This window comes from Engystomops pustulosus, chromosome 4 (genome assembly GCF_040894005.1).
Source record: "Engystomops pustulosus chromosome 4, aEngPut4.maternal, whole genome shotgun sequence".
Classification (NCBI taxonomy): Eukaryota; Metazoa; Chordata; class Amphibia; order Anura; family Leptodactylidae; genus Engystomops; species Engystomops pustulosus.
Genome location: NC_092414.1, coordinates 80,341,960 through 80,368,141, shown reverse-complemented (window position 1 = coordinate 80,368,141; position 26,182 = coordinate 80,341,960). Strand labels below are relative to the sequence as shown.

At 40.8% G+C, this 26,182-nt stretch overlaps 1 protein-coding gene across 2 annotated transcripts in view; it reads right to left on the bottom strand.

Annotated features, from left to right (window-relative positions):
• Positions 1–26,182, bottom strand: part of PPM1H (protein phosphatase, Mg2+/Mn2+ dependent 1H) — a 93,960-nt gene that overhangs the window by 20,594 nt on the left and 47,184 nt on the right. For both annotated transcript variants that reach the window (XM_072146486.1, XM_072146485.1), the window contains exons 4-8: positions 25,439–25,551; positions 21,580–21,664; positions 13,411–13,529; positions 3,829–3,892; positions 2,027–2,134 (exon numbers count right to left, since the gene is read on the bottom strand). In XM_072146486.1, the coding sequence (XP_072002587.1) occupies positions 2,027–2,134; positions 3,829–3,892; positions 13,411–13,529; positions 21,580–21,664; positions 25,439–25,551 (489 nt within the window). The remainder of the gene's footprint in view (positions 1–2,026; positions 2,135–3,828; positions 3,893–13,410; positions 13,530–21,579; positions 21,665–25,438; positions 25,552–26,182) is intronic.

Below are 26,182 nucleotides of genomic sequence, written 5' to 3'. Positions count from 1 at the left end.
TGTGTCGTTGCTTTATGGATAACAACACATTTTCTTTTGTATCTTCTGATAACTTCCTATAAAAACCTTTGTGAACACAATACAAATAAACTAAACCTGTTACAGGAGATGTCATTTATGAGTGACTGTACTCAAATCATGATAAACTAATAATAATTATCATGTGGCCTTTCGCCTAATAGAAGGCCACAAATTCTGGAAATCAAGCCACTTGATTGGAAACTTTTGAGGTTTTGCCTTCACAACATTTTTATTTTTCTGTTAAGGAGCAGTATTAGGGCTTGTTTGTTTTGGAAAACAAATTGTACCTTCTAATGGTGGTATTTAATATTCCATGCTGTGTAGTGGGAATCAAGAAAAAAAATTCCAAATGTGGTGAAATTAACTAAAACACATTTGGGCCAGGTTCTTGTGGCCACTGTTTTTACGGATTCCTTTCTTCTCTTCAAATTACACATGTACAGTATTCTGTGGGTCATTATGATCATGGGGATACCAAATTTAGGTTTTAGGTATAAAACCTTATATACACTCACTGGCCACTTTATTAGGTACACCACGCTAGTAACGGGTTGGACCCCCTTTTGCCTTCAGAACTGCCTCAATTCTTCATGGCATAGATTCAACAAGGTGCTGGAAGCATTCCTCAGAGATTTTGGTCCATATTGACATGATGGCATCACACAGCTGCCGCAGATTTGTCGGCTGCACATCCATGATGCGAATCTCCCGTTCCACCACATCCCAAAGATGCTCCATTGGATTGAGATCTGGCAACGTTTTTCCAATCTTCTACTGTCCAATTTCGATGAGCTTGTGCAAATTGTAGCCTCAGTTTCCTGTTCTTAGCTGAAAGGAGTGGCACCCGGTGTGGTCTTCTGCTGCTGTAGCCCATCTGCCTCAAAGTTCGACGTACTGTGCGTTAAGAGATGCTCTTCTGCCTACCTTGGTTGTAACGGGTGGTGATTTGAGTCACTGTTTCCTTTCTATCAGCTCAAACCAGTCTGCCCATTCTCCTCTGACCTCTGGCATCAACAAGGCATTTCCGTCCACAGAACTGCCGCTCACTGGATGTTTTTTCTTTTTCGGACCATTCTCTGCAAACCCTAGAGATGGTTGTGCCTGAAAATCCCAGTAGATCAGCAGTTTCTGAAATACTCAGACCAGCCCTTCTGGCACCAACAACCATGCCACGTTCAAAGGCACTCAAATCACCTTTCTTTCCCATACTGATGCTCGGTTTGAACTGCAGGGGATTGTCTTGACCATGTCTACATGCTTAAATGCACTGAGTTGTTGCCATGTGATTGGCTGATTGGAAAATAAGAGCAGTTGGACAGGTGTACCTAATAAAGTGTCCGGTGAGTGAGTGTAGGTTTTATAAGGTTTTAAAAAAAATTAAAACTTATTGTATGACGTCTTCATTACTACTAACTTTTTTTTATTGTACAACCTTTTGATCACTTTTTATTTCGATTTTTAAAAGTTGTAAAATCTCTAAAATATGACGATTTGGAATTGAAAGCTGAAATATAATTGGTTTCTATAAGAATATGAGTAATTCAGGCAAATCATCCCATGAACTTGCTCTGCTGAAATAATTTAATAAATTATAATTTAATAAAATATCCAGCCAACCTTGGATTTCTGTTGTGGAAAATATCCTGTTAGTGTTTCCATTCTCTGAACTTTGCACTGTGACTGTGGTAATATTCTTATATTTGTTATCCAGGGCTTCCTTCCCTCCAAAATAAACTTTAATAATTAGCCAGAAGGGCTCTGGGGGGCATTACCAGAGGCTCTCTGTGCTGTAGCTGCACAGGCTGTTACACAGGGAAGGAGCACATCCCAACCTTCACCCTGCTCCCTCTGCACTTACCCGTCCTACTGTGTAAAATTACTGCAGCCATTTCTAACCCTTCTTCTTCAGGAATAAGAGCAGACCTAGGACTCAATTTCGCAATAAAACACCAAGTGGTATTATGGAGTAAAAAAAAACCCCATCAAATATTTGGGATGCACTTACCTCAGGGACTGAAGACAGAAATGGTTTGATATAAATATTTGAATCGTGGACTTTTAGATCATGGTCACCGAGCCCTCTGGTTACACCTATTGTTGCCATCACACGGGCCTGCATCCAAAATGAAGTAATACAGTGATAAGAAATAGATTTATTTAATAGTTTTAATTGTTTGCATCAGATCCAGGCCATCTGCTTCAGTTCAGGATCATATATCTGACAGCAGAGTGTTTCATAACGTCTTGTCTGCTGATAAATGGGTGGTTCAGGGCTGAAGCCAGGGGCGTAACTACAGCGGAAGCAGCCATAGCAGCCGCTATGGGGCCCACAGTGTCAGGGGGCCCCGTCATCCGACCTGACACAATAAAGAATGGAGAATGTGCCCCAATATATCTATATTGTACTGCACATGTCCAGCATAATATGTATATAACATATACTGTGATATATGCAGTATCTGTGATGTGTATATGGTGTCTGTATACACTGTATGTGAGTATGTTGCATATACACTATATGTATGTGTATATGCACATGTGTGTATTTATATGTGATTGTAACTCGCATGTGCGAGTATACTAATATGTATAATTTGGGAAGGGGGGCCCCATGCACAAGCCTGCTAGGGGGCCCTGTCTCTCCTAGTTACGCCACTGGCTGGAGCAGATACTGTGGCACCACCTATGTGACAATAGAAATCATAAACTTATGATATTGATCACTCAGGAACAATAGGGCTGAAAACAAAATTCTCACTAGAATCAGGATTGTAAACCAAGCACACTGACATACAGGTGTGTACCCCTTCTGGTAGGATCTGCTTTTTTGAGGTTCCTATGCCCCTGATTTAAGAAAAAAGGTTTTGAATATTATGCAAATGGTCCTGGGGGGCTTCAGGCCCATTAACACCTATGGAATCTGGAGCACCTAAGGCTAATTTGCATAATTGTAAAGCCCTTTTTTTGTAAAATCAAGGGCATAAGAGGCTAAAAGAAGAGTAGATCCTGGCAGAGGGGGTGCATACCAATATGTCAATGTGCTTTGTTTACAATCCTTGACCCTGCTGGTAATGTCCTTTAAGGACACCCCTAGTGCTCCAAGTCCAGCTACAATTTTGGAATATAAAAACATTTTCTACACTGCTGTATGTTTATACAGGCTGCAGACAGACATAACAAAGAACCATAGTTGCAGGGTTGGCTCTAGGTTTACACAGACCCATGGGCATTGTGAGATGGTGTCACTTTTCTCAATTCTAACTGTTTGAATCAGATCAAGTATTTTGTACTTGCACCTGTCCTTGTCTTAATGTAATGTATGTGAGCCCCTAGTGATTGTACAGCACCATGGAATTAATGGTGCTCTAGAAATAAATAATAATAACAATAATCATCAAGGCTGTCTGCTCCAGTAAAAGATAATATATCTGACAGCAGAGTTTTATAACTTCTTCTCTGCAAATAATTAACTAAGATTTGTAAATAAAAATATCCTATCCATATCCTATGTACAATTTTTAAAAAATGTAGTGTACTGCGACTGAAAATATGAAGAAATAATATTTTTCTTAACATACACATTTTATTATTCTCATTTGGGCGGTTTGGGGGGATGATTTGTCAACTGATGCACCTATGTTTTCTGTAGTTAAAAAGGTGTAAAATTCTCATTTCTGCAGAGTTTTTATGTTGAGTTAAACATAACTATTTCTCTGTTTATAATGAAGCTGGAAGAGATGGATGCTATTCCTTAACTGATTAAGCTTCTATATTTTATAGCTATTACAAAGTACATGAAACCATTACCTTTTTTCCTTCTCCATATATTAAAGGAAACTTTAAATCATCCTCTTCAATTGTCTTGTAGGCCCTACGGAAAGCAATAAGTCAGCATAAACAATCATGACAAATTGCTGATATTACTATAAAGTATCATTTTATTAACGGTAAGAATCAATAATGACACTATTTTTCAGGCATATTCATCAATGACCATTTATTAATCCAGGAAGCCGAGCCATTTTTCAGCTTTGGACTAACTTTATCACACGCACATATGTGCGGATACTTATTTATTAACCATTATTGAACCTGGCTAGAACTATGGGGGAAATTTATCATAAGCCGGTACTCTTGGGCCAGCGTACGATAAAGGCCACATCCTCCCCGGTCTTGGTCGATACATCAAGAGTCATAGGCCTCTTGATGTATATGTCGGGGGGCTGTGCCAACGGATAAGAGTATTCTAGGTCTGACCTGACGTAATTTTGCGTAAAACAAATGAATAAACACCCCACGCCTGCATACTCCGCCACTTGCGCCCCTCCATGCCCACATGAAGTGGTGGTGGCATAGGCGCAAAAATAATTTTAATTTCTTATAGTGCGCAAGGAATTGGGATTATTTCAAAAACTGACGTAGAAGCACTGATAAATGTCCCCCTATATGTTTATTAGGAGCTCTGCTCCTTTACTTTCAATAATATGAACTCTATACTTATTTAAATAAAGCCTAGGGGATTCTGGGGCCTTTACCAGAGACAGTGGGGCAGATTTACTTACCCGGTCCCTTCGCGACCCCGCGGCGCTTTCTCTGCGGTGGATTCGGGTCTTCCGGCGATTCACTAAGGCAGTTCCTCCGACGTCCACCAGGTGTCGCTGCTGCGCTGAAGTTTGCTGAGGCCCGCTGGAATGCACAAGCCTATTCCTGGTGAAGGTAAGCGCGAGTCCAGCAACACTTTTCTTTTTTTTAAAAAAGCTTCTATATGCCCCTCTCGTCCCTGTACCTTTTGATGGAAATCTTGCAGCAGCAGTGAGTATGAACTCTGGGCTGCTGCAATAATATTTCCAGCAGACAGAAGGAGGGGTGAGAAGCAAGGTAGCAGGGAGGGAGAGCAGTAGTGTTTTGGGAGGTGTGGAAAAGCCCAGAGCACTTGGACAACATTTAAATAAATAGAAAGTTCATTTTATAAGTAAAGTAGAGGAGCAGAGCACCTAATGAACAAATAGTTCTAATCATACTGCTGAAATCTAGCCAGTAGCATTAATGATAAATAAATATGTAGATTTCCTGTAGATTCTTGCTTCTGGTAGATTTCCTTTAAATGGGGTGTAACAGCAGTTTTGACCATACAATATTGTAGACAGTGTTGGGTAGCAGCCATGAAGATATATGTAATCATACCTTTGTGAGTGTTGTAAGGAGCAGCAGGATTGTAAAAATATTCTAGGGTTGTAGCTGGACCTGGTGCACTGGTATGTGACATTTTTTCACTGATCACCGCACAGCCCCTCCTCTCTGCTGAGTAAAAACAATAGCAGGCTTCTGGTAAGCTACTACAGCAGAGGTGGCGGAGCTGGGAGAAGTATGACTGAGGAGATCAAAGAGCACAGCGGTTTAATGACACACCACCAATTCTCCAAGTCCAGCAATAATCCTCGAATTTAAATGCATTTTTTCAGTGCAGCATGAGTGTACAGTCTGCACAAGGACATAACACAGAACCTTAGAAGCAGGGATAGCTCCAGATTTACACAGGTCCTTGGGCATTGTGTGACAGTGTTACTTTTTTCAACAGCAATATTTCCAGTGAAATATTTATTGAAGCATTTGCAGAATTCCCAGCTTGCCCTATTGTAATCCATAATGCAGACAACACTATACCATGGTAATCTAGCATGTTTTTATATTGATGTGAACAGGGTAATGGATGATAAGAGATGTGCAGTAATGAGAATATTTCCCATGTAAAAAATATTACCATATAAAAGGTTATTTATCAAAGGCATAAGAGTTGTAGGGGACTAGAAGAACAATGTAGCTACAGAAGCAGTGGCATAGTATCTGCTCTAGGGCCCATTCAAGCTTACTGGGCTGACCAGTTATATCAGATGCAGCCAATGAATGTAGGTGATGCGGCTTCTGAAAGAAAGCATACATGTTTTACTAATGGAATACAACTCCCCCCTATTTCTATTACTCCATAAATTTATTGTCCATTAAATTTAACAATTAAGCTAAAACAGTTAACCTCGGGATCTTTGCTCACTAAAATATCTGAGCAGCTTTCAAGTGACACAGCTAACAAATGCTGAGGCGCAATCATTAAAATGTCCATAAATTACATAACCCTGAGCTCATGGCTGTCTCATTGGAAGGTTACTGGTTTGCTCGGTTTGTCCTTGAGTAAAACTCATTCTGCCTCAATCAAAAATGATTTGTTCTACAAAGCATTAACGACAAGAGAAGAGTAAAACAGGTAGCGGGGAACACTTCAACCAAGCTCGGGGGACTTTTTACTGAACAAAACAGTAGCCCAAGAACAAGTACAGCAAGGCTAGCCCCCATCAATAGAAACGCATTGCATATGTCAAACATCCTATAAAATAAGATGTAATTATGTAATTAGTAATAGTAATAACAAACAGTGAAACTATAATATAGCCTCAAACCAAAAACTACCAAGGTAAATACTTTGCTACTAAAGACTGAAATATTTCTTTGATAAAATTAATATTGACAGTTTTTTACAATGAGGACCTAGACTGAGGTCAGTGATAAGGCCAGCAACTGGTGTAGAGTGACCGGCCCTCAAACCGCCTGAAATGGGCCAAAAAAAGTACTGGAGCAAGGACCTGAAACATTTCTTTTTGATAAACTCCACATCACTGCATTCAGTTTTATAGGAATTATATAGGTAGATGGAGAACAAACAAACCCAAGGCAGATCTTGCCCCTGTTTAAATTGTTCATTGTGTTGGTAAGTTTTATAGTTGGGGTATGTAGAGTTAATATAACAAAATGAAATGATAAAAGACCTCATGCTCACAAACGTTGTTTGGGGCCATGTGCTATAGTCCAAAAATATAAATAGTATCGCTCCACAATAGTACTTAGTGTGAATAGTGGTCTATTAGGCTCTCTCTATTCTTGTCACTCAGCAGTAATTTAATCCGAAAAAATACCATCCGTATTACATTTCTTTATGTATATATATTTCTTAGACATACAAAAAGGCACCTGTACATCACAATTTTTTGGCTGAATATGCAAGTCCATGTTCTGAAGTAGGAAGAGCTTCCTCAAAAACGTCACACACAGGCTGGGCAGTCGTTGAACACCGCGTGAATCTTATAACACTTGAACTATGGCATATACAGCCGGAAAATGGTTTTGTACATGTGCCTTTTTGTAAGTCTAAGGAATATCGATATAAAGAATGAAGAAATATAAAATGGATGGTCTTTTTTTCTGATTGGATTACTTCTGTGTGCTATAGAACATGTCCTGATATATTGGTCTTTGTCCTGATATCCTTGTATATGTCCTGATATACTTTGGGTTCATAATCACAGCAGGCGACTCTTTCCGACCCACAAACCGCATACGTTCATGTGACCTAACGCTTCTATGAAAAAGGCCCAGTTCACACCTGCATCTGGGCTTTCTATTACACTTTTGAATTTAGGAGAGCGTAATGGAAACTAAAATCAGAAAGTTAATGGAAGGACTTGAGTTCATTATAGACTTATATGGGCATTCTGTTACCTTCCATTACTAATGGCGGATAAAAAAGAAGTTTGAGCTGTCTGCCAAGCGACTGTCATTGGTGAGGTTAATCAATAGTGATAACACTTTCGGTCTCTATGCAGTGAATGGAAGAGTGCCTGATTTCATAAATTTTTATGAAAATGTTTTGGTGTAGAAGGTGTGAAAAAGTCACAATTTTCAAGTGGGAATCACCAAGTGAGCAGGCCGCCTTGGCCACACGCATTTCCTATAGCCAGCGTCAGATCCCAGTGCAGGTTACAGCAGAATCCTATGCCAGGCAGGATCCCCTATTGACTCACCTTGAATATAGGTTTTAGGTCAGATCATCCTTGAGTATTAGAAACACTCTAGGGTAGTTTTGAGCTGAACTGCAAAGTTCAGGTTCATACAGAACTTTATAGGTTAGGGTAGTACCCAACCCCAAACTTCATTAGAAGTTAAGTTATTGCGGCCATAGGATTTTAAATGCCACTGACAACTTTGCTAGTAGCATTTAAACTGATAAGATCTACAATCAGTGCCAGGACCAGTCACAGGTGTTATTGGTGGTGGTGAGGGGGGGGGGGGGGATCCAGTCTTGGTACCTGATCAGATTCTTAAAATTCAGGTTTGGTTGAATCCAGATTTTAACCGGCCCTCTGATCACTAATCAGGAGGTATTTAAGATCAAGTGTTCAGGAATATATAATTTATTGTATAATGAAATATCGCCTGGCATTCCAATATACAATCTTTACAACCAATGTTTGCACTTATGCAAAAAAGATCTGGGTGTGTTTTACTTCCAGTCAATTAAAGGAAACCTAGCACTTAAAAGTGGTAGTTCTTACAGACAGATACATGGCACCAGCTCTGGGTGAGCTGGTGCCGGAACATATTTTCATTAGTAGAATAAAGCCAGTATCAAAGATTTAGAAGTTATATTAACATTTATCTCGGCGCACCGCACTAGGGCATGGCGCACCATGCACAGGGAAACAGGCCGTGCTAAGTTGCACAGGCGCGAGTGTGCCGGAGAGCTTGGTGACGTCACCGGCTCTCCAGCACTTCAGAATACGGCGCACACACGGGCACGCGCATGGTGTGCCGTGCCCTAGTGCGGTGCGCCGAGATATAAGCTATATTAACATTTAAATCTTTTATACTGGCTTTATTCTGCTAATGAAAATATGTTCCAGCACCAGCTCACCCAGAGCTGGTACCATGTATCTGTCTGTAAGAACTACCACTTTTAAGTGGTAGGTTTCCTTTAGGTCTGAGCAGAGGGTACCTTAAAATTACACTGCAATAGTAACTAATCATTTTCTAAGTCATATTCCACGTTTATGGGTGCTGTGACTTGTAACAAGCTGTGCTTTTGTATGTCCGACACATAGTTGGGAATGATTTATATTCACTTTTAGTAAACAAACACAGTTTCAAATGAGTGACTGCAAGCAGAGATCTTGAGAACAGCGAGGAAGTGATACAGAAAGTACATGAAAAAAATTGCATCCACAATACAAATATCTGTTATTTGATGAAACCATTTAACCCCTTTAAATTAGTTGAGGTACTTCTTTGAAAGTTTCGTTATTCAAGTTTCCCATTAAATCGGATCACTCGCCTGCGAGTGATGTGGGTCAATACAGAATGCAGGGCAATGCCTTTTTCATCCGAACTTCTTCTCAGACTCTTTTATTAATACATTAAAAGGCATAATAAATCCTCAGCGAGACTGCCATGCCACTCGCTTCATTACATATGATTGGGAAGTCACCACTGAAATGCGGCTAATCATTTTTTGTCTTCTTGTTTTCTCATTCTGGCAGAGATTAATAAGCACTTTTTTGTTTCAGAAAAGAAAAACCAGAGACACTGACAAAGAAAAGGTCACTGTGAGGCATCTGAACTGCATTGAAAGTGAAGTTTCTTTTAATCAGATCCTTGGAGAGTGAAAGACCTTCTTAGCTGGAAGAGGGAAATAAAAGTAATTCCCTAATGCTTAGCCGCCTGGCAGAGCTCCAGAACTCCACAAAGCGCCAATGAAAGAAAAATATATACTTGCATACTAATACATTTAATTAAAGGCAATCAAATCAAAGACGCTTAGAGGTATATCATCCGGACATCTCTTCAGGGAAGGAGCGCAGCACAAGCATTTTCACCCAATCCACGAATATTTATGAATATTCAGTGAATATTTGAGACATTTGACAGTTTTGTTTTACAATGAAACTAAAATAATAAAAATTAGTCAGTCAAGGGGAAAAACATATACAGCACATCTGTTACCTTAAGGCTGTGGAGACAAACTGTGAAATTCCCACAGGTTAGATATGGAAAATTTGCTGGCGGCTAAGCCGCATCAATTATCACGTGTGGAACTGCGGAAGGGATTTTCATGTATCTCATCCACATAGTTGCAGAAAATAGTCAATGTGCGCTACTAGCTTAACACCGGCTGCATGTCACTTTCTACCGTTGTATCAGGGACAGAAGAGAAATCTGTACACCAACTGCAAAATTCTGCTTAATGTCCTTACACTTAATTATATGTGGACTTAACATTTACCACCTATCCACAGTACTGTACCCATCACAAAATTGAGGAACCCAGGCTTCACTGATCCTACCTCGCTGCATGCCTAATGAAAGCAGCAGTCAAGTAAGCATAGCTGCTGCTTTCCAAGTCAGCAGGACTGATAAATATATTACTGTAGTCCATTTTCATGGACTACAGTAATATGTAGGGGGGTCAGACTACCAGGACCCCCTGAAGAGCAGAACAAGGACCGCAAGTCGCATTTGTTTGCTCGATATTGTCAGTTTCCAGTATTGGGCCTGTGAGGGGTGACGCAAGTCCCATAGAGGTTTAGTGACCAGGATGAAAACTCATCCTCCATTCCATTGACTTTAAATGACGTTGGTCCTCTTAGCAGCTTCAACTCAATTGCAATGCCAATGTCTTCAGAATCCTTTCTCTTCCTGCTCCCCTTTCTTCCATAGTGCCACCTGTCTGCAGAATCCTCTCTGCCTGCTCTCCTTCCATAGCGCCACCTGTCTGCAGAATCCGCTTTTCCTGCTCCCCTTCCATAGCACCACCTGTCTGCAGAATCCGCTCTTCCCGCTCCCCTTCCATAGCACCACCTGGCTGCAGAATCCTTTCTCTTCCTGCTCCCCTTCCATAGTGCCACCTGGCTGCAGAATCCTTTCTCTTCCTGCTCCCCTTCCATAGTGCCACCTGGCTGCAGAATCCTTTCTCTTCCTGCTCCCCTTCCATAGTGCCACCTGGCTGCAGAATCCTTTCTCTTCCTGCTCCCCTTCCATAGTGCCACCTGGCTGCAGAATCCTTTCTCTTCCTGCTCCCCTTCCATAGTGCCACCTGGCTGCAGAATCCTTTCTCTTCCTGCTCCCCTTCCATAGTGCCACCTGGCTGCAGAATCCTTTCTCTTCCTGCTCCCCTTCCATAGTGCCACCTGGCTACAGAATCCTTTCTCTTCCTGCTCCCCTTCCATAGTGCCACCTGGCTGCAGAATCCTTTCTCTTCCTGCTCCCCTTCCATAGTGCCACCTGGCTGCAGAATCCTTTCTCTTCCTGCTCCCCTTCCATAGTGCCACCTGGCTGCAGAATCCTTTCTCTTCCTGCTCCCCTTCCATAGTGCCACCTGGCTGCAGAATCCTTTCTCTTCCTGCTCCCCTTCCATAGTGCCACCTGGCTACAGAATCCTTTCTCTTCCTGCTCCCCTTTCTTCCATAGCACCACCTGTCTGCAGAATCCTCTCTGCCTGCTCTTCTTCCATAGCGCCACTGTCTGCAGAATCCCCTCTCTTCTTATTCCCCTTCTTTCCATAGCGCCACCTGGCTACAGAATCCTTTCTCTTCCTGCTCCCCTTCCATAACACCACCTGGCTACAGAATCCTTTCTCTTCCTGCTCCCCTTTCTTCCATAGCGCCACCTGGCTGCAGAATCCTTTCTCTTCTTGCTCCCCTTTCTTCCATAGCACCACCTGTCTGCAGAATCCTCTCTGCCTGCTCTTCTTCCATAGCGCCACTGTCTGCAGAATCCCCTCTCTTCTTATTCCCCTTCCTTCCATAGCGCCACCTGCTGGCTGTAGAATTCTTTCTGTGCTTACTACCCTGCCAAAACACCTGGCTCCAACCACTCTCTCTGCTTGCTGAACTGCCGCTCTTAGATCCACTTATTTCTTGTAGGGTTCACCTTCCCTTTAAGCAACTCTGAACCCAGGAGTTCATCTCCAGCAATTTTAAGCATCTTCTCTCTTAGAAAGCTTCTGGATCAAAGATACTTAATCTGATAGTCCTATGAAATGTGTCCTCCTTATATTATTGCTGTGTACCACTGTTTTGACCTACAACGTCTGCCTTCTGAAATTTGCCCTACCTGTCCTAAATAATTACTTGAATTTGGACTATGCAAGAATTCTGCCTGCTCGGATGTTGCGTGTTCCTTTGGTATCACGGTATGGCATCTCTTATCCTGCCTGGGTCATTTGTTAGCCACATACAGGCTACTCAGAGATATAGTAGCCTTGTGGAAAATAAAGGGCAAGAAACTGAGAAGGCCACTTGTATTATACAGGCTATAGCCCAGTGATGGCGAACCTATGGCATGGGGTGCCAGAGGTGGCACTCAGAGCCATTTCTGTGGGCACTCAGAACATCGCCCCAGGACAGAATCCACCAAAACTTCCTGCAGTCCCAGGAAACTTAAGAGATGCTGCTCTCAGCGCTATTTTAAAGGAACACTTCATTGGCTGTTTGGAACTTTGGAGGTCATTCTGCTGGACCCAACATTCTTCCTGTACAGGGAGACCCTGCAGAGAAGCTACAATGAGAGTTTGAATTTGCGCTCCTTCTTTCAACTGTATTGGTTGCCTCAGGGGGCCGATACGATTGAAAGATGCGGAAGAAAAGGTAGCAATAAGTTACTGCTTCAAATGCCATATTGATATTTCATGGTAAATTAGTGGATTTTGGTTGTAGTTTGGGCACGCTGTCACCAAAGGTTTTGCCATCACTGGTATAGCCTATTGTTTTCTGGGCAAACATCTATAATGTAGTCCCCGTACAAAATGGTCAATGCAATTTGAGGGAAAATACCTTACACTAGACCAACATAGTAAATAAATTTGCGCATCTCCGAAATAAACAACAAAACCGTGGCTATGGCGACACCTTTGGTATTTTATTGTGCATTATTTTATGAACTATTATTAATAAAGTTTACTTTTATTTTCACGTTTGTGTGTATTGGATTTTTCGTCTCTTATAGTAGGTAGGTTTTGTTATTTTGTTTGTGCCTTTGGCTAGCAGAACAGTTTTTGGTATTATGTGCATTGTTAGTGTTTTGCACCATGGGTGTTTACCCAATGTAGAATTGGACAAGCATTTACCCCAGTGGCTGAAGCTTGGAATGCTCCCAATCATGGCTCATGCCATTTGATCTTTCTTGAAATAATAGGCTTTAATACTGTAGCTACATGGATGCAGAAACATACCTTGTTTAATCCCTAAATTGAGTGGTTTTGCTGAAAAGATAATCCCCCCGCTGCTGTATACGAGTCATCCACCTCAGATTACCAAGTCCTGTTTGGACAGTTCAGGAAGCTCTGTGTAATGTATTTATGAACGGCAGCCAGCATGCAACCCAGCTTTTCCAAGATCCTGAATTTTATAATTGATTAAACAAGATATGTTTCTGCATGAGTGTTGCTACAGCTTTCTCAAGGTATGTTTGCTTCACAATGCATGAAAACAAATGGTAGATTTCCTTTAAGGGAACCCTGTTTTATCAACCATCATAGCACCATGTTAAGAGCTACATAAAATATCTTACCAGCCGGTCATGTTAAAGTCCCTGTAAAGCATCATCTTGCCCAGTTCCTTACGTTGCACTCTTCTTGGAAATTCTAAATGTGTGAACTCATTTCCAAGTAAATGCGGCTGCAGAAAAGCCTAAACGATAGGGAAAAAAAAAAGAAAGGGAATCTTCATACACTGAAATCCATGAAATGTACATCAAAGATTAGTGAGACATCTAACCATATCTGAGCCTTGTTCTGCACGAATAACTCCCACAATCAATCTTATCTGTAATTTTAGCTCCTGGAAGTGATGGCAGGAAATCAGGACTTAGATGTGAGATTAAGCAGCGTTGTGAAGCAAATCCGGGATTAATCCACTGCATTCCTAATAGAGAAATGTGTCTGCCGGATATATTTAGTGTACAATACAAAAGTATACATAGAAGAAACAACTTTGTATGCGGGAGTGGGAGCTAACAAAATGATACAATTAAAGAAAATCTTCTGTCAAGCAATCGGCAATGTAGATGGTTATTCTTATTTAGTAACTGTATGGTCTGAAGACTTTCCTCTGAATATGTAAATGACAATGCTTTGTCCATCCAGATTTTACCACAGGGGCATGATAAAATGGAAAAAATGCAACTGCATAAATATTTAATAAACTATTAAATTTTATTCCTGATCTAAGGATTTAGGCCAGGAGTGAGCAGCATTTATTGGTCCAAGGGCCTCATTTTCGTACTGTTCAACTTTAAGGGGCTGCACCAGTACCAGCACCCTAGATCCACCAACAACCACAGTACAGCACAAAAAGCCATCCCAGAAATTATATACACCGCAGTACAGCAATAAATACTACTCCAGACACCAAACACTGCATTCAGAGTAGACAATACTGGAGACCCCAGAGCAGACAAAACTGGAGACCCCAGAGCAAGCAGACAACTACTGGAACTACCTTTCCGGCTCCTCTTTTACATGAAGATGAATGTAGATCAACTTAGAACATCTTAGTCAATAATAAAAGGGGATTTGTCACATAGTATAAAATGAAAAACTTTACTGTATTTTTCGGACTATAAAAGGCGCACCGGATTATAATACGCACCATCAATAAATGCCGGCTAAAACGTCTAGGTTCATATATAAGGCGCACCGGATTATAAGGTGCACCTTATTATAAGGATTATTGACCAGCAGGTGGCAGACCTGTGCACAGTTCAAGGCAGCTGTTGTCTGTAAGTATGGTTCATATTTAAGGCGCACTGGACTATAAGGCGCACCTTTGATTTCTGAGAAAATCAAAGGATTGTTTGTGCGCGTTATAGTCAGAAAAATACGGTATTTGGGTGCTTTGCTCCTCATCAATTTAGCATTTCCATGTGAATTATCTGATACAGTACACAGACACTATACAAAAAAGAATAAGCAAGAACTTATTCACAATATAAACTCATGGAACTGTATCTTTTGAACAGGTGAATGGATTTTAAAAGCCAAACTGAGGAGGGTCACAGCGGCCGTGGAATTGAATTTTATGGGTTATTCAGATTTTGTACTTGGTCCTCTTTAAATCAGACGAGGAGAGAAAGATACCAAATATGAAAATATCACAGTGGTTACAAAAGGATTTCTTATCCCAGATGATACTTCTCCATTATGGCTCACATGATGCATTAGGGAGAAAGAAGCCATTTATGAGTTCTTTGTTGGTCATAAGAGTGTACAAGTCAAAATGTGTACACGACACAAAGGATTGTACCTGGAAATGTGTTATGCATTGTCTGTGCAGGAAGCATATTACAGTGCAGTACATTAAGAAGGCAAAGTAGCAATCCAAGGACATAGAAAGAGGACCTCTGCTAATGCAATGTAAGATTACAGATTGTGCTTACTGTGCCTCAGGTGGCAGAGGAGATGAAGAGCCGTTTAATGCTGCCTTTAACCCACATCTTTCTAAAAAGTCATGCCGTACTAAAGGCTTTTTTGGCTGATTGGATATAAAATAGTTTGGCTTCAATTATTCACAGATATAGATCCCAGAAATATATACAATCAACTGCTGATAATCTTACCCCATGGGGTTAGTGGACTGCCCGTTATTTAGGGCCTTATTCACACTCAGGATTACTCAGTATTTGTGTATTAAACGTTATAATTCTTTCTAGCTGCATCCTAGTACCACCAAGTACCACCAAGTGGCTGAAATGGGTTACTATTGCAATATTTGAATGTATTGTCTGTAACCTGCAAGGGTTAAATATGTTTTTTTAATTACGTTTGATCCTAAATGCATCTTCCTGAGGTCTTCAAAGGCTGTTTTTGACTGCATCGGAAAGGTGAGTACATCGTTAATTTTTTTTTTATTGACTCGAGCATAAGCCGAGTTAGGGTTTTTCAGCACAAATTTTGTGCTGAAAAACTCGGGTTATAGTCAAGTTTATACAGTATTTTTGTTTCTTGGGGCAAAATCGGGTAATTTACAAAATTATTCTTTGGGTTGGTACGATTAAGGGGAAACCAAATTTGTTAAATAGGTTTTATAATGTTTTCATACATTTATAAAAATTAAAACCTCCTGTACAAAAATTATTTTTTTGATTTTGCCATCATCTGGCGCTAATAACTTTTTTATACTTTGTTGTACGGAGCTGTGGGTGGTGTAATTTTTTGCGACATTTGATAATATTTTCAATGATATCATTTTTAGGACTGTACGACCTTTTGATCACTTTTTAAAGATTTTTTTAGATTTTTCAAAATGGCAAAAAGGTGCCATTTTTCGACTTTGGGCGCTATTTTCCGTTACGGGGTTAAACGCATTGAAAAACCGTTAATATATTTTGATTGATCGGGCATTTTCGGACGCGGCGATACCTAATGTGTTTATGATTTTTACTGTTTATTTATATTTATGTCAGTTCTAGGTAAAGGGGGGTGATTTGAATTTTTAGGTTTTTTTTTTAGGTTATATATTTTTTTTTTAACTTTTTTTTATTTTTATTTTTACTATTTTACAGACTCCCTAGGGTACTTTAACCCTAGGTTGTCTGATCGATCCTACCATATACTGCCATACTACAGTATGGCAGTATATGGGGATTTTCCTCCTCATTCAATACAATGTGCTATCAGCACATTGTAATGAAGGGGTTTAAACGAAATAGCCTCGGGTCTTCGGAAGACCTGAGGCTACCAAGGAGACGGATCGCCGTTCCCCGATGACGTCATGGGGAGCGACGATCCTTGGTAAGATGGCGGCGCCCATGCACCGCTATCTTTTTGAGGCTGCCGGCAGCTTTGCCGGCAGCGGTCGCTGTAATAACACCTGCGATAGGTGCTAGCAATATGCAGCAAAGACTTACTGGCTATGGAGAGGGCTCGGCCCGTGAGCCCTCTCCATGCAGCGGGACCCGACCGTGTGAATACACGGCGGGCGGTGGCGAACTAGTTAAGCACAAAGCTGACCCTGTAAAGATGAAGTCATAAGTAAAGCTCCAAGTAAAGATTAAAGGGAACCTGCCACCAGGGACCTCATTTTCCCTAAAGACAATTTGCAAAAGCCCATTACAGCTAAATTGCAAATATGCCTTTCTGCCTTTTATAAGCATTTGCATTACAATATAATTCTGTATATTGTGTGTTATAACTGATCTTGCGCCCTAACAGAATCATCTGTGAAGTCCCAGGGGTTGGCCCCAATTTTGTGCAGTTCCTTCCTCTCACACGGATGTCAGGCTGATAGCAGGCTGTGAGCTCTGTGAAGGAGCAGGAGGGAGGAGCTATACAGGAGCACAAAGGTGGGGGCCAGGAGCTGCACATCCAAACCAAAGCCCAGCCCCTGTGACTATACAGAGGATTCTGTCAGGATGCAATGTAAGTTATAACACACAATTATATTGTAATGCAAATACTTTGAAAAAGCAGATACGTATATATTTGCAATGCAGGTGTGTTGAGATTCTGTAAGCTGTTTCTGGTTTAAATGAGGTCCCTGTTGACAGGTTCCCTTTAAGCACTTTAAAAAGAAAAAATGTGTGAACACGATCCAGCAAAGGATGTAAAAGACTTATAGTCAGCAGAAGGAGTCTAAAAATTTGGTAATAACCTTATTTATGGCATATATATGTCCACCAATGTCTTTCTATAAGACTCTGAGATTCCAAAGGTGCACATACACAGACAGCCGTAGTACAAATGCTTCTGACGCTATACTCTCTCTTAACCTCCCTCCATGCACATTGAGACCAACATCACAAGTAGGAAGAAGGTATTAATCAATAGACAGATACCTCTGGCAAAATAGCTTATGTCCTTCTAGAACAAATGGATGGACATGTTAAAGAGGAGGGGGTAAAAATAATAAAGCGCACATACTTACCTAGTCCGCTGCTCCTGTTTAGCTGCACTGCTGGCTGTCACCGTTGGGTCTTGCTTTGTTTAGAGAAGTGCCGACCGATCAACCTGCTACTGTCTGAAACTAGTGCTGTAGCAGACGTGGTCGAGCACTGCCAGCCTCTGTACACAAATAGAGACCTAGAAACATTGGCTGTTGCAGCAGCAGAAGGGGAGCAGGGAGAGAGATAAGAATGTGCTCTTTATTATTTTTAAAGCCCCCCCCCTTCCCCAACCATATATTTAAAAAAAAAACTGAAAAATCCCTTTAAAATCTAACAGATCCTTCTTTTTTCTGACATCTGTCATTGGGAGAGTTTGCCATGTCCACTAAAAGGTTGGTCATTTTAACAACATATCAACCATCTTTAGCGGTAATAAAGTAGGACACATTGGAGATAACCAGAATACATTCAGACTTTGGTGGTATTTTCTGTACATCAGAAAGCAATTACTAAAAGCTTCCATAAGTTCCAGATATGATGTGCATTTCATAGCTGGTTGTAAAACATGTTTTCATCAAATATAGTTAAAGGTAATCTTGGAGCCACCGTACATCACATAATTTGTATGACGCAAATCCTGGAACACGAATAAACTGTTTACATTTGATGATTTATTAATTCTAGATATTGTAAGGCGTATGTGTGTGTTGTATCCGTTATTATAGCGACATTCCCTGCAGCCCAGTCCCTCCACTCTTGCTAACGTCAAACGTTTTTGAAGACTCCTTTACATGGAAGTCTGCCAGATGTTACACTGAATGGGTTATTTCATCCTAAACTCATTTATTTTACTGTTCAAGGACTTACCGATGCCTCAGAAAAGAGGAATACATGAAAAAATCCCTTTCTAATAATTGGAGTGATGCATGAAGAAAACAACTCAGCGCTAACTGCATCAAGATCTTATTTTATTCTAATAAAAACATGGGCGGCATCGCTTTACACTTGGGTCCATTCTCTTGAATGCATTTTTTATAGGTTTCCAATGATTAGAATCACAAAGAACCATTCAAACTTGGGGATTCCTCAAGTCTTCTAGAAACATATTTATTAGAAATGGTAGTATATGGATTTAAGAGGTAACCCTTATGGCTATGTCTATATCAAACATAATACAACTTATTTGCTTAAAGAGAACCTGTCACCAACTACACATAATGCTTTTCAGAAGATGCCTTTATACAGGTTTCACTGATGCCTCTATCCATGGGATTAGAGCCACCATTCTTCTAAAAAGACGTTTATGAGATCGTATGTTCCAATCTTCAGCCTCAGAGAGCAGGGGAAAGTAAAGGAAACTGTATATGTCTGTAGTTGAATATTTGCAGATAGTCCCTAAGTACTAGTTCCATAGAGGCAGAATGGTGGTAGCAGTGAGATCTGTCAATTAAGAACAGGGAGGCAGGCAAAGCAGGGGAATCATGAATATGCAGGACTCACTTAGTGTGGTTGGACTCACCTCAGATGAGTTGCAAATAAGTATACAGACATTTTTTTTTAACATTGCAGCCTTGCAAATCAACCAGGGATAACCAGGGACACTTTTTATCATAATTTTCCATGAAGTATTTTTTTTTGGGGGGGGGGTTAATTTGAATGGCAGGTCTGCTAAGTGTGATATAAAGTTCTGCAGCTCAGCCAAACAATTTAGTTTAATTACATAGGCTTAAGGTCATAATGATAAGACTGACCCACTCTTCTCTCTCCCTGCTCTCAGCTGATTTCCTCATGGCTGCTACCAGCACTCATGTACTAGCAGGATCCCTAACTACTGTAATAACAAAACACCTACACCTAACACCTTTCACTACCCTATATAAACATATAATCCACAAGAAGCTGCAGCTCCTACACAGCCTCCCCTCTCCCCACCCCCTTGACCTCATACTTGCAGCAGGAAATGGCAGACAGGAGAGGAGATGGAGAGGATATAGAGCAAATTATCTCTGTTCTCCAAGTCTCCAATCTGCCTCATGTGCTGTGCTGCTGTTTTAGATAGATGATCACAGTAACCTGTATAGAGGTAAAGAAGGTATAGTGCTCAGAACAAGTCAAAGCATTTGCTTACGAACAAGTCATGCAAATCATCGGGAGGAATAACAGAAGACAAGAGACACATACACTGATATATACAGACCAAGGGTGGACACCACCCGACATGTGTTTCATTTTGTTTCATCAGGGGTATGTGTGTATGTAGACCTGTGTATGTGTCCCTTAACCTCTATTTTTTTCATTTGGGTAATGTGCAATACTAGTCTATAAGCAAATAACTTGACTTGTTCTGAGGACTATACATTCCATACCTCTATACAGGTTACTGCGATGTATTTATCATGTATATTTAGTTACCATGGGTGTACTTTTATGTGTGCATGTTGTCTTTTTAAATGGATTTGTTTTAATTGATCTAATAAAATGTTATTTTATGCTGTCAGGACTCGGGGTCAGTGGACGCCCTGGACCACTGCGGGAGATGGTACTAGCCGACACCTGGGACCGCAATCTATGTGGCACCTGGTCTCAACCAGAGCCCGCCGCAAAGCGCGATGGGCTTGCTGCGGCAGGGTGCCACCAGGTCGTTCCACAGGTGCGACTAGCCCGCAGTGACAGCCAAGGTCGAGGTACAGAATCAGAGTCCAGGCTCGTGGTAAGGCACAGGCAGACAGTCAGGGCAGGTGACAGAGGTCAGAGGTTGGGTCCGAGGTTACAACTGGAGATCAAAGCAAACAGAAATGGGAACAAGGAACAAACGCAGGGAGGAACGCAAGGAAGCTTCCACTTATCAAAATGAGCTCAAAGATCCGCCGGGGAGTGATGGGAGCCACCGGTCTTTATGGGAAGGCCTTTAAATCTTCAAGTGCCGGTGTGCGTGCGCCCTAGGGAGTGGGGAAGCGTGTGCGGCCTAGCCTGGGCGGGAGCAGGAGCAGCAGCATGGAGAGTGCGGGCTGGGGGGAGCAGCATCCGTGACATATGCTTTCTACATTTTGGTTTTTGTTTCCTTTTTTGTGATACTATTAGATTTTGGGAACAATCTATGTAAATTTAGTGGGGGTATATTGTGTTCATGCCCCCCATTTCTTGCATCAGTGCTCACTTTTTTCTAGTTGCAAAAGTTATTATTGTAACCCCAGACAAATTTTTGTTGGTCTCTGTGACAATTGGATTTTAAAAATGTTGGGTTGTCATAAAAACCATGATTAACATTAAACCTTCATTACAGACACCTGTGATAACTGTTATTGCTGTTTATTGTAGCCTAAGGCTAAAGTACAGTAAATTACCAACAGCAGGAGGTCCGTTTGTAACTAGGGTTCGTCTGTAAGTTGGGCGTTCTTAAGTAGGGGACCGCCAGTATATGTATTATTCAGCCTCTTAGCTACAATCTCCACACTTGCCTGTGTGGGTGAGTCCAAGATGCACAAGCTATGGTCTCATTGGTCAGCAGCACATGCTTGTGATGATGTCACAGGAGGGAGGTTCTGCCCTTCCATCTCGCTTATTGTAGTTTTTTTCAGAGCTGGTAACCATGGTTGATATGGTCCAAAAAAGGTACTAAGTGGGGACTAAGAGGCAAAATATTTTGAGAATATTTTTGCTTAGAATGACAGTTAACCCTTAAGTCTGAACAATATATCCGAATGCTGCTACTACTAAATTGTCAGCCTTTTGGAACGACAATCTCTTCTTTGGTTAGTGGAAAATCTGATGTTTTGCTTTCTCAAAAAAAAGCACAAAATCAGTAAACAGAAAAATGTTCAAAAAAAGGTGTACAAGTGCTTCTTTTGTAGGACTTACTAGATACTGCAGTCTCTGACGCTCTGTTTCAGGAGTAAACTCTGAAGACATAGGAATGATTTCACCATTTCGGATAATTATGGCCCTGAAAGAAAACACAATATTTTAGACAAAAATATTTTATTACTCAAAAAAGTTATTAAAAGGTGAAAACTTTTCAGAACCATTTTTACCTACAGATGTGACTAAGACTATGTTAATACCTCTTTTTAAGCCTCTGTGGGATTCCCAATGCATCTTTACAATTTAGATTTAGAACGTAACCCACTGTATGGTCAAACAATATGTCCTCCTGTTCAACCACCTACCCCCTAGAAACTGGAGGAGGATTGAACATTGGCGGCAGCCATAGATTGGCTGCTCATGATATTTTGAGTGTCTCCGAGTGACGCAAGTGGCCTTACATGGACAATGACATCACTGAGGACCTCCTAGGGCAGTGATGGCGAACCTTTTAGCGACCGAGTGCCCAAACTGCAACCCAAACCCCCCTTATTTATCGCGAGGTGCCAACCAAAAATTAAAGCAGTAGGTTTTTGATACCTGTTCTTAAACAACTTCAATCAGATTGGCCTCCTGAGGACAGCAACACAGTAGAAAGACAGAAAATTTGCATCACTTTAGCTTCTTTCCAGTGTCCCTCTGTACACAGAGAATCCTCCAAAGATAATTCGGCCCTGTCTACTCATTCTCCCTCTTCCTACAGTTTGAAGTAGAGAAGTCAGTATCAAAATATGTCTGAAAACAGCATCTTTTAAGTGGCTTGCAACTGCAGGAAGATTCTTTGAGTTCTGTCTGGTGTGCTGGGGCGATGGCCCGGGTGCCCACAGAAAGGGCTCCGAGTGCCGCCTCTGGCACCCGTGCCATAGGTTCGCCACCACTGTCCTAGGGCAAATGCTACGCAAAAGCAGAGGGTGGATTCCATCCAGTTGTAGCCATCCCCCATAGACTATCATGGCCTCCGATCAATGTACATAATCACTTTTCTCATGTCATTCTGGCAAGTATGGAAACATCACAGATCGGGCAGCTAAAACCACCACTATCACCAATGTAGGCAGTAGCTTGTATAGAAGAAATATGATTCTATATCATGGTGCACATGGGCATATGTTTTGTCCCAGTCTCCATGTTTCACTAGGTTTTAAACTAATAAATATAATATTAATAATATAGAACATAATATTAATAACGTTTTATGCAGTACAAGACTGGTGTAGGATACTTGATCTAGGTGTAGGATATATTTCAGGACAAGAGGTCTATCTTCATATGAACCGACTGTACTTCCTGTTTTGCAATGATTCTTACATTGCTTCTTCCCCTGGAAAAACAATTCCAAAAGTATCACATTTTATTCCGGTAAAGGTTAAGCTAAGCCATAAATGATGTGATCTTGAGATTTTCTCATTTTCTTCCAAAACAATATCTTTAGCTGCCTGTTTAGACAGCATCTTAAACTGTCCTCCTACTCAGCATCTGCCTCTGCCTCACACCATATGTCTAAATTAATAATCAGAACATATATTGTCTTTAGGTGCTACATTTCTGTCTGGATGTCAATCTCCATAAAAAAAAAATGAAAAAAAAGAACAAAGACAAAACAACCTATTCTAAAATAGCAATATTTCAGAAGCTGTAATTTTAGTTCCTGGGTGCCCTGCACTTGTTACATTTGGGTGTCTAGAAATTTTACACTTTAATATAATAAATAATGGATTTGCCCATTCTTTTCAGCCAACAGTGAAGGAGGAAGGCTTCATTCTCTTAGTCTCATGACACCCCCCTTCACAACAGGCCATTGATTATGCAGGTGAAAAACAGCCCTTTACATTGCCTGTAAATTTAATATTGCATTTAAACCTTATTAGCCACACAGAAAAATGTACAAATGTTATTGAACCTTTTAACCCCCAAGTTTTATCGAGAACTGATGTGAGCCACACTATTCACAATATAAAAATATAGTTATATAGTTACATATAGTTCTGTCTGTCACCTGTTAGAGCTCTCTTACATCTTAACATTCTGCAGTACCCATTCTGTCCCTCCCAGATGCTCAGGAATACATTAACAAGTGGATGTTACTATTGTTTTATTGCATACATTTCTTCCTTGGGAAAACCTTATGGCGGTGCCACATCCCTTGGGTCCACGTTACAATCGCAGACCATCAGTAGTGGTCAGACTTTTACGTAAATAGCAAAGAATTCAGTAGTTTTAATTATTTCTTTAATGTATCCCGTAGAAGTTAGAGTTACAGAAATATTTTATGTTATGGTTTTCTTTAACCCCTGCTTGCCTCTAGTGCCACTCCCGCTTGTGGATATGCCCTAAATTTCTTTCCTGGGGAACAATGCTGATGGATCAGAAAAAGTGATGGGTCCTCTTTAGAGTCTTACAAATGCATTATTAAATGTGAAGACCTTCTCAAAGCATTATGCCACACTGAGCCCTTTAAGGCTCTGAGCCAAATTTTAAACTGTGATACATATATTCTTATATGGCTTATTCATAGTAATTTGGCTTCCCCCACACTCTATACTATAGTCATATAAATGTATTTCTAGATACTGGGTACATAGACAATCTTCCTGTGTGTAGACTATAAACTGCAGAAAATGTCCTTGAAACTTAGGAGAACTTGCTTGTAACACTCCATTCATAACGGGAAGGGCAATAAGAACATTATGAATAGTCCTGGGGTTAACCTGTGTATCAATGTGAAATGAGAATGCTGTGCTGTAAGATTATAATGCAAGAGTGATAGCAGAGTTAAGACACTGGTAGATATAACAACGGCACTCTCCTCATTGGAATGCAGGGAATAGGCAGCAGCAGATGTAAGACTAAATTAGTAGTCATCCAACACATTCATTTACATGACACACAGCCAAGATAGTTGTCAGCTATACAGATAGTTGCTACATCTTTCACAGAGCTATCCCGCTCTGCTTACAATTAAAAGACAAGGAAAAAATGACCTACCTGGTGCACCATGGGAAATGACAATATTTAATTAAGAACATATACAGTGGAAATATCAATATCAATATCTTGTCAATATCTTGTCCTTATACTGTCTTAGGCTGAATTCACACAGCCGCTCAGGGGACATATATACAGCGACATATATACGTCGCATATACGCCCCCCATACGCCGGCAATGGGCGCACGTCGGCGAACGGGAGCGGTACCGTTCCGTAGCCGTGCAAAGATAGGACATGTCCTATCTTTTCTCAACATACGGCACCGTGCGCCGTATATCCCTATGGAGAGGGGCGGGGGAGAGCAGCTCTCACCTCCTCCTCTCCCTGGCACCGCCATGTGCTTGCCGGGCAACGGCAGTGTGTATGCGCCCTTACTGTCACACTTCACTATTCTGTACTTAAGAACTTTGAGGTAAGAAAATAGGGATTCTTTACTTTATACACCATGGTGTAGATATAAAAAAAATGTGATGTCATGTACACAGACACAAATATATATAGTACTTAGCCAGAAGAAGATCCGGAGAGGAGAAAAATAAAACGCACTGGGCATGTCCGGGATTTCAAACAATGCGCCTTAATACTGCTATAGTCTACACAATGTTCACTCAGAGAGACAGGTAGGGAGAGTGAGTGACAAATAGACAGGTAGGGAGAGTGAGTGACAGAAAGACAGGCAGTGAAAGTGAGTGACTGAGAAACAGGCAGGGAGATTGAGTGAGTGAGACAGGGAGAGATGGATACATAAATAGAAATAAAATATTTTTTGTTAACAGATTCTATTTTGTTATAGCTAAGAGCAGTTATTTAATATCCCTGGCAACGCCGGGATCTACAGCTAGTAGCACAAGAAATGTGAAATAGTTACCTGCTGTCACCAGCGTTGGCGACATAAATTTTCCCCAGTAGGTATACAACAATAAGTGCTGTGCAGCCTCCAGATATACTGTAAGCGCTCCTTTCTCGCTCAATTTGCAGATCCTAAGGAACAAATTGAAGGTAAAGTATAAGAGAGTAATCTCTGTAATGCACATAGGCACTTTTTCTAGAACAAATAACAATACGATGCATTTTTTTCATAGTAAAAACTTCTAGTTTACTAAATGAATTTGCTATATTTTGAAACTGTAAGGGTGCGTTCACCCTTTCAGGTTTTTCAGATGCAGTTTTTGAAGCCAAAAACTGATGGGGATCATAATGGGTGAGAACATATAATTGAGAGAAGCTGCTCCTCTTCCTTTTTTTCACTCCCCTTTTGGTTTTGACGTTAAAAATTGAACCTGAAAAACGGAACATTTGAACATACCCTAAAGATCCTAAAAATGGACATGCCCATTCCCATGTCAAGAGGACAGCTTAGTATATCCAAGGCACATATACTGCATACAAATATAAGAAGATTACTTTGTTATCCTTCCTTCTAAAATCAACTTTTATAATTATGTTAATTATATTTTATAAATATGTTAAGCCCCTCTGTGACCAATCTTTATATATTTTTACACTGTGTCTACCTCCACCCTGCTCCTTTGAGCACTTCCTCAACGGGGAGGGTGAGCAATCTTTTAATGAAGCTGTCTGCACTATGTGTACACATTATATTAATAGAAGT